The sequence below is a fragment of the Aegilops tauschii genome, chromosome 6 (genome assembly GCF_002575655.3).
Source record: "Aegilops tauschii subsp. strangulata cultivar AL8/78 chromosome 6, Aet v6.0, whole genome shotgun sequence".
NCBI lineage: Eukaryota > Viridiplantae > Streptophyta > Magnoliopsida > Poales > Poaceae > Aegilops > Aegilops tauschii.
Window position 1 is genome coordinate 290,468,090 of NC_053040.3, and position 9,879 is coordinate 290,477,968.

Below are 9,879 nucleotides of genomic sequence, written 5' to 3' on the forward strand. Positions count from 1 at the left end.
CTTATTTACATGCCGGATTTCATCCGGCCTACCGATTACAAATACAAACTACGTCTACTCAGATTACTACCCACTCCACCGGCCACATGTCTTCTCCTATCAGGCCTACCTTCGTCCAGGACGCACGTTCCTCCCTTAGCTTACTCGTTACCCATGGCAGCGATGGAGTTGCGCAGTTGAAGACTATATCGTTCCTATGTTTCTAGAGCGTCCACATTCCCAGCATGCATATGGCCCGAGTTGACTTGCAGTGCAATACGCTAGCGTCCTGTCCTTCACACCAGCTAACCAAGGTCTCACCTGGCAACGGATTATAGTCCATCCACCCCTTGAGCGTGGTGCACCAATGCCATACCTGCCTCGCGAGTGCATAGTCGATGAGCAAATGTTGCATGGTTTCCTCGTGTTGGCTGCAGAACGGACAGGCGTCCTGATGAGGCAGCCCTCGACGCGCCAGCCTGTCGGAAGTCCAGTGGCGGTTCCTGATAGCCAACCAGGAGAAGAAGCGGCATCTGAACGGTGCTTTGGATTTCCATGTAAATGCTGCCGTCGACGAAACTTCCCTTCCCATGAATCTGGCCTCATACGCAGATTTTGACGAGTAGATACCTTTGCTCTCCCAAGCCCATTTGACCATGTCTTCCACTTCATCAGCCAGCTCCACCCTCTCCAGTTGCATCCACAGATTCAGGAACTCCTGAAGCTCTTCCATCGTGAGGTTTGGGCCAATATCCATAGCCCAACTATCGTTTGCTAGTGCATCTTTAACCACCTTCTTCCTTCTGATCCGTGATGGTATTCTGGCATACAGAGATGGTGCAACCTCGCTAATCCTCGCTCCATTGACCCATTGGTCTTCCCAAAATAAGGCCTTGGCACCGTTCCCCACCATCGTGTGGGCCGCGGACTGGACCAGAGCATGGGCTTCCTACGGCACCGAGATTGAGAACTCCGACCATGCTCTATCCCTGTCCACCTTCTGTAACCATGGCCAATGGGCCTGGAGCGCCTTGTTAAGCCACCTCAAGTCTGGCAAACCCAGTCCGCCTACTCACTTGGGCGTGCACACCTCCTCCCATGCCACCGAGCAGTTCCCGCCATTTGCTTCGCTTTTGCCATACCACAAGAAACCTCGGCAAATCTTAACAAGCGCTGAAAGGGTTTTAGCAGGTAGAGATAGCGCAAGCATGGAGTGGACGGGTATGGCACAGAGCACCGATGGGATCAATAACAACCGCCCACTCTTTGGTAGAAGAGCCGCCTTCCACAGTGGCAAGGAGTTCCGCACTTTGTCCACTAGACCTTGTAGCTGCGCCGCCGACTGCTTTCGGAGCGCCAAAGGGAGGCCCAAGTAGGTGCAAGGGAACGCCGAAGTGGTGCACCCAAGTATGGTCGTTACCTCTGCCACATCATTCTGAGAGCAACGGATCGGCCAGATTGCGCTCTTATTCATGTTGACCATCAAACCCGAAGCATGTCCAAAGATATTCAAGAGTGCGGCACAGGTGGTTGCTTCCAATGTCGTCGGCTTGAAGAATAGAATCACGTCATCGGCAAACATAGAAGTTCGTTGCCGCATGCCCGATCTGGCCAGATGAGTAAGCAATCCCCTCCTACTTGCATACTGGAAAAGTGCACGTAGTGGCTCCATGCAAAGGATGAATAACATTAGGGACATAGGGTCCCCTTGCCGAAGACCTTGACAAGCCAATATCGGTTTTCCAGGCATACCGTTGACCATAATCCTTGTTTGACGAAGTTGCCAATAAACCACAGATCCAAGTCAACCACCTCTATCCAAAGCACAGTCTCCTCAGAACCTCAAGCACAAATGGCCATTGCAAAGTGTCGAACGCCTTAGTGATGTCAAGTTTGAGCATGACCGTTGGCCTTCGTAGCGCATTCAACCTCCGGGCAGTGCATTGAACTAGCATGAAGTTATCATGCAAGGATCACCCTTTTACAAACGCACTCTGATGGTGCCCCACCAACTTTGGTAGTTCCTCCGCCAGCCTCGTAGCCAAGATCTTATCAAAAATCTTGATCGGTCCACTGACTAGGCTAACCGGCCTAAAGTCCTTTATATCCACCGCTCCTGCCTTCTTAGGCAGCAATGTCACAATGGCTTTGTTGATCGCTGCCATTCCCCTCACATCTCCTCTATGAAAGTGGTCCAGAGCCCTCATGAAATTGGCTTTGATCACGTGCCAGCAAGTGGCAAAGAAACACCCTATAAACCCATCCGGGCCTGGCACCTTATCCATAGGCATCGACTTGATGACGTTGAATACTTCCTCCTCCTCAAATTGCACCTCTAGCCGCTCTAGATCATGGGACGGTAAATCCAGCACATCAAGGTTGATTGTCATCTCCCTTGCTCTCGCCGAGCCGAACAGCTGCCCATAGTAGTCATCAACCGCCTTAGCAATATCCTCCTGACCCGTGTGAGTTTCCCCGTTGGCCTGGATAGACGTGATGATGTTCTTGCGTTGCCAGTGTCTCGCATGCCTCTGGAAAAGCTTCGTGTTGGCATCTCCCTCCCGAAGCTGCAGCATTCGCGACCGCTGTCGCGCAATGGTCCTCTCAAGCGAGCACAACCCCAACAATTTCCTTTTAAGCAGCTTGCGTAGTCCGTCATCCTGATCCTCCAGAGTCCGCTTATCCGAGGCCGCATCCAGTCTAGCAATGACCTCCATTGCTATAGCTATTTGTAGGCATGTATTATCGATCCATCGATCGCTCCACGATTGCAACGCCATAGCAGTGGCATGTAGCTTATTGTCTAGCACAATGAAAGGGTTCCCCACCGATTCTACCGAGTCCCAAGCCTCCTGGACCGTCTCCAATAACCCTTCCACCTTAGGCCAAAAGCATTCAAATTTGAAGCACCTGCCTAGATGGAATTCCGCATCCGTATCAAGTAGTAGTGGGAAGTGGTCCGAAACCGCTGAACCAAGAGCTGTGAGCAAGCTATCTGGGTATATGTCCTCCCACGTGTTAGTAACAAACACGTGATTGATCTTCTCGAGGGTCGGGTCTCTTTGTTCGTTACTCCACGTGTACCTTCTCCCATTCAGGTACTGCTCCTTTAGCTCGAGTCTGTTTATCAGAGCACGAAACCTTGCCAACATCCGCCTGTTAGTGGTAGGCTTGTTCTTGTCATCCTTGGAGATCAATAGGTTAAAATATCCCAGCAAAACCCATGGTCCCACATGAAGGTCCCGAGTATCTCTCAACTCCATCATGAATTCAACTTTGGCCACGTCACTCTGTGGACCATATACTCCCGTCAGCCACCAGTGCGGTTTCCCTTCCTGAGAAACAAGTGCCATGAGTGTGTTTGATAACCCACAAGTATAGGGGATCACAACAGTTTTTGAGGGTAGAGTATTCAACCCAAATTTATTGATTCGACACAAGGGGAGCCAAAGAATATTCTCAAGTATTAGCAGTTGAGTTGTCAATTCAACCACACCTGGATAACTTAATATCTGCATCAAAGTATTTAGTAGCAAGGTAGTATGGAAGTAACGATAACGGTGGCAAAAGTAATAGTAGCAGATTTGTAGTAATGATAACAGTGGCAACGGTAAAGTAACTAAGCAAAGAGCAATATGTGAAAAGCTCGTAGGCATTGGATCGGTGATGGAAAAGTCTATCGGATGCGATTCCTCATGCAATAGTTATAACATAGGGTGACACAGAACTAGCTCCAGTTCATCAATGTAATGTAGGCATGTATTCCGAATATAGTCATACGTGCTTATGGAAAAGAACTTGCATGACATCTTTTGTCCTACCCTCTCGTGGCAGCGGGGTCCTATTGGAAACTAAGGGATATTAAGGCCTCCTTTTAATAGAGTACCGGACCAAAGCATTAACACTTAGTGAATACATGAACTCCTCAAACAACGGTCATCACGGGTAAGTATCCCGATTATTGTCACTTCGGGTTAACGGATCATAACACATAATAGGTGACTATAGACTTGCAAGATAGGGTCAAGAACTCACATATATTCATGAAAACATAATAGGTTCAGATATGAAATCATGGCACTCGGGCCCTAGTGACAAGCATTAAGCATAGAAAAGTCATAGCAACGTCAATCTCAGAACATAGTGGATACTAGGGATCAAACCCTAACAAAACTAACTTGATTACATGGTAAATCGCATCCAACCCATCACCGTCCAGCAAGCCTACAATGGAATTACTCACGCACGGCGGTGAGCATCATGAAATTGGTGGTCGAGGAAGGTTCATGATGACGATGGCAACGGATTCCCCTCTCTGGAGCCCCGAACGGACTCCAGATCAGCCCTCCCGAGAGAGATTAGGGCTTGGTGGCGGCTCCATATCGTAAAACATGATGAATCCTTCTCTCTGATTTTTTTCTCCCCGAACGTGAATATATAGAGTTGGAGTTGAGGTCGGTGGAGCTCCAAGGGGCCCACGAGGCAGGGGCGCGCACAGGGGGTAGGCGCGCCCCCACCCTCGTGGACAGGGTGTGGGCCCCCTGGTCTTGATTCTTTCGCCAGTATTTTTTATTAATTCCAAAAATATTCTCCGTGAAGTTTCAGGTCATTTCAAGAACTTTTATTTCTACACAAAAATAACACCATGCCAATTCTGCTGAAAACAGCGTCAGTCCGGGTTAGTTCCATTCAAATCATGCAAGTTAGAGTCCAAAACAAGGGCAAAAGTGTTTGGAAAAGTAGATACGATGGAGACGTATCAACTCCCCCAAGCTTAAACCTTTGCTTGTCCTCAAGCAATTCAGTTGATAAACTGAAAGTGATAAAGAAAAACTTTTACAAACTCTGTTTGCTCTTGTTGTTGTAAATATGTAAAGCCAGCATTCAAGTTTTCAGCAAAGATTATGAACTAACCATATTCACAATAACACTTAGGTCTCATATTTACTCATATCAATGGCATAATCAACTAGCGAGCAATAATAATAAATCTCGGATGACAACACTTTCTCAAAACAATCATAATATGATATAACAAGATGGTATCTCGCTAGCCCTTTCTGAGACCGCAAAACATAAATGCAGAGCACCTATGGAGATCAAGGACTGACTAAACATTGTAATTCATGGTAAAAGAGATCCAGTCATACTCAATATAAATTAATAGTAATGGATGCAAATGATAGTTGTGCTCTCCAACTGGTGCTTTTTAATAAGAGGGTGATGACTCAACATAAAAGTAAATAGATAGGCCCTTCGCAGAGGGAAGAAGGGATTTGTAGAGGTGCCAGAGCTCGATTTTAAAGCAGAGATCAATAATATTTTGAGCGGCATACTTTCATTGTCAACATAACAACCGAGAGATCTCGATATCTTCCATGCTACACACATTATAGGCGGTTCCCAAACAGAATGGTAAAGTTTATACTCCCCCACCACCAACAAGCATCAATCCATGGCTTGCCCGAAACAACGGGTGCCTCCAAATAACAACAATCCTGGGGGAGTTTTGTTTGCAATTATTTTGATTTGGTTTGAGCATGGGACTGGGCATCCTGGTGACCAGCCATTTTCTCGTGAGTAGGAGCGGAGTCCACTCCTCTTGAGAATAACCCGCCTAGCATGGAAGATACAGACAGCCCTAGTTGATACATGAGCTATTCGAGTATACAAAACAGAATTTCATTTGAAGGTTAGAGTTTGGCACATACAAATTTACTTGGAACGACAGGTAGATACCGCATATAGGAAGGTATGGTGGACTCATATGGAATAACTTTGGGGTTTATGGAAGTGGATGCACAAGCAGTATTCTCGCTTAGTACAAGTGAAGGCTAGAAAAAGACTGGGAAGCGACCAACTAGAGAGCGACAACATTCATGAACATGCATTAAAATTAATAAACATTGAGTGCAAGCATGAGTAGGATATAATCCACCATGAACATAAATATCGTGGAGGCTATGTTGATTTGTTTCAACTACATGTGTGAACATGTGCCAAGTCAAGTCACTCGAATCATTCAAAGGAGGATACCACCCTACCATACCACATCACAACCATTTTAATAGCATGTCGGCACGCAAGGTAAACCATTATAAACTCCTAGTTAATTAAGCATGGCATAAGCAATGCTACCTCTTGAGCACTGCGTTGGTTTTCCCTTGAAGAGGAAAGGGTGATGCAGCAAAGTAGCGTAAGTATTTCCCTCAGTTTTTGAGAACCAAGGTATCAATCCAGTAGGAGGCCACGCACGAGTCCCTCGCACCTACACAAACAAATAAATCCTCGCAACCAACGCGATAAGGGGTTGTCAATCCCTACACGGTCACTTACGAGAGTGAGATCTGATTGATATGATAGGATAATATTTTTGGTATTTTTATGATAAAGATGCAAAGTAAAATAAAAGGCAACGGAAATAGCTAAGTGTTGGAAGATTAATAATGATGGAAAATAGACACGGGGGCCATAGGTTTCACTAGTGGCTTCTCTCAAGAGCATAAGTATTTACGGTGGGTGAACAAATTACTGTTGAACAATTGACAGAATTGAGCATAGTTATGAGAATATCTAGGTATGATCATGCATATAGGCATCACGTCCGAGACAAGTAGACCGACTCCTGCCTGCATCTACTACTATTACTCCACACATCGATCGCTATCCAGCATGCATCTAGAGTATTAAGTTCATAAGAACAGAGTAACGCTTTAAGCAAGATGACATGATGTAGAGGGATAAATTCATGCAATATGATATAAACCCCATCTTGTTATCCTCGATGGCAACAATACAATACGTGCCTTGCTACCCCTACTGTCACTGGGAAAGGACACCGCAAGATTGAACCCAAAGCTAAGCACTTCTCCCATTGCAAGAAAGATCAATCTAGTTGGCCAAACCAAACTGATAATTCGAAGAGACTTGCAAAGATAACCAATCATACATAAAAGAATTCAGAGAAGATTCAAATATTGTTCATAGATAAACTTGATCATAAACCCACAATTCATCGGTCTCAACAAACACACCGCAAAAGAAGATTACATCGAATAGATCTCCACGAGAGAGGGGGAGAACATTGTATTGAGATCCAAAAAGAGAGAAGAAGCCATCTAGCTAATAACTATGGACCCGAAGGTCTGAGGTAAACTACTCACACTTCATCGGAGAGGCTATGGTATTGATATAGAAGCCCTTCGTGATCGATGCCCCCTCCGGTGGAGCTCCGGAACAGGCCCCAAGATGGGATCTCACGGGTACAGAAGGTTGCGGCGGTGGAATTAGGTTTTTGGCTCCGTATCTGGTAGTTTGGGGGTACGTAGGTATATATAGGAGGAAGAAGTACGTCGGTGGAGCAACAGGGGGCCCACGAGGGTGGAGGGCGCGCCTGGGGGGGGGGGGGGGGGTAGGCGCGCCCCTACCTCGTGGCCTCCTGGTTGATGTCTTGACGTAGGGTCCAAGTCCTCTGGATCACGTTCGTTCCGAAAATCACGGCCCCGAAGGTTTCATTTTGTTTGGACTCCGTTTGATATTCTTTTTCTGCGAAACTCTGAAATAGGCAAAAAACAGCAATTCTGGGCTGGGCCTCCGGTTAATAGGTTAGTCCCAGAAGTAATATAAAAGTGTATAATAAAGCCCAATAATGTCCAAAACAAAATATAATATAGCATGGAGCAATCAAAAATTATAGATACGTTGGAGACGTATCAAGCAACTATAATCTCTAATTGTCATTGCAAACATGTTTCATTCATAATAGGCTGAATCAGGAACGATGAACTAATCATATTTACAAAAACAAGAGAGTTCGAGTTCATACCAGCTTCTCTCATCTCAATCAGTCCATAATATATCATCATTATTGCCTTTCACTTGCACGACCGAACGATGTGGATAATAATAATAGTGCACGTGCATTGGACTAAGCTGGAATCTGCAAGCATTTAATACAAAGGAGAAGACAAGGTAATATGGGCTCTTTGTTAAATCAACAATAGTGCATATAAGAGCCACTCAACATTTTCATTATGGTCTTCTCCTCTCGACCTCCAAAGAAAAGAAAAGAAATAAAACTATTTACACGGGAAGCTCCCAACAAGCAAAAGAAGAACGAGAAATCTTTTTGGGTTTTCTTTTAGTTACTACTACTACATGCATGGAAAGTAAACTAGCAGCTACAACTAATTTTTTTGGTTTTTCTTAAGGTTTTTCAAACACACAAGAAGAAGGCTAGAAAAGAAAATAAACTAGCATGGATATTACAATGGAAAAGTATGAGCACCGACAACTAGCATGAGTGTGTGAACATGAATGTAATGTTGGTGAGAAATACGTACTCCCCCAAACTTAGGCTTTTGGCCTAAGTTGGTCTATGCCCAAGGATCAAAGTTGTCCTCTCCAGTGTACTGAGGAGGATCCTCAGGGTGCCACTGGTTGGCAATCTCCTCCGGATTCCACTAATAAACAGACTGACGGTGAGGATCAAGTGGTGGCTCCGGCTCGGGCTCTGGAGCTGGCGTTAGGCTCCGGTAGGCATGAATGGCCTCTGGCAGAACAAGGTACATGCCTAAAGATATGTTGAACAAAGAGGGAGCATGCAAGGTAATAGTCTCAAAGTAATTTTTATCAAATATCAGTCTATAGTTAAGCATCCTTTTCTTATTCTTAACAATAAAATCATGTGCTACCATACTCTTATAGTCTAGAAAAATAGGAGGTAACAACTTTTCCTCTTTCTCATAGTGTCTAATAGGTACCTCAAAATATTTAGCAAGACGCGAAGCAAAGATACCTCCAAAGATGGGACCCTTCGTACGGTTCAGATTTAACCGCTTAGCAACAATAGCGCCAGGTGGTATCATGAAACAAAGCATGGTGCAGAATAACAATATCAGGGGCACTAAGATTTCCACAGTTCCCGCGACCAATTAAGCATCTACTAGCAAATATTGCAAAGTAACGTAGACCAGGAAAGTGTATGCTAGTAATTCTTGCATCGGAAACCTTCCTCGTCTCCCCTACAGCGATCATATCAATAAACCCTTCCACATCGTTACGATGTGGTTCCTCTATGCTGCCCTCAAAGGGAAACTTACAAACCCCACAAAAGTCATCAAGTGACATCTCCTTATACTCATCATATAAATAAAAATCCACCGAAGGTGGTGATCTCCTAGCATGGAAATGAAAATTTTGCACAAAAATATTAGTGAGTAGGAGATACTAATCGAGCTGGTCGTGGAGGAAGTCGGTGAGGCCTGCATTCTCAGCCAAATAATAGAAATCATCATGAATCCCGGCTACTCTCAAGAACTCATCATAAGGCCATTCACACGGCCGAACCTCTGCGGTGCAAGGGAGATTATATTTGGGCTTCTTATCCTCTTCACTTTGCTTATCTTTCGAGCTTCGGCTCGAAGAGCCCCTCAATAATCTCTTCATCATTTTCTGAAAATTTCTGAAATTTTTATTAACTCAAAATAAAAGTGAACTAAACTCAAAAAAATTGATAGCAACTACTCCCACAAGTGCCTAGAGACTATGTCATGCATTAGAACTACTTGGGACCAAATAAATTTGACATGCAAGCTCAAGAACAGGGTCACCTCAGCAGCAAAAATTTGCAATAAATAAAGCACTAGAACAAAAACAAATTGGACCATTGGAGGAGTCACATACCGAAGAACAATCCCCCCAAGCAGTTTTGTGAGTGGAGCTTTGAGCAAGGAGATCGAAAATGGCAGCAAGATGAGCTAGAACTCGTGCTTGAGCTGGTTGGTGATTTTTTCTGGAGTAAGGAGTGTGTGGGTGCTGGAATAAGTGGAGGGGGCCACCAGGGGCCCACGAGGCAGGGGCGCGCCCAGGGGGGTGGGCGTGCCCTGGACCCTCGTGGCC

The 9,879-nt window shown here is 45.2% G+C and overlaps 1 protein-coding gene across 1 annotated transcript; it reads right to left on the reverse strand.

Moving 5' to 3' along the window:
- Nucleotides 1–202: 202 nt before the first annotated feature.
- LOC141026032 (uncharacterized) lies at nt 203–892 on the reverse strand. Its single transcript, XM_073501979.1, has one exon. It carries the CDS (start codon nt 890–892, stop codon nt 203–205), a length of 690 nt encoding a protein of 229 aa, XP_073358080.1.
- Nucleotides 893–9,879: the final 8,987 nt, after the last annotated feature.

Bases quoted from the DNA above. Each gene is read 5' to 3' on its own strand.
- LOC141026032 (XM_073501979.1), bottom strand. From the start codon at position 892: ATGGTGGGGAACGGTGCCAAGGCCTTATTTTGGGAAGACCAATGGGTC.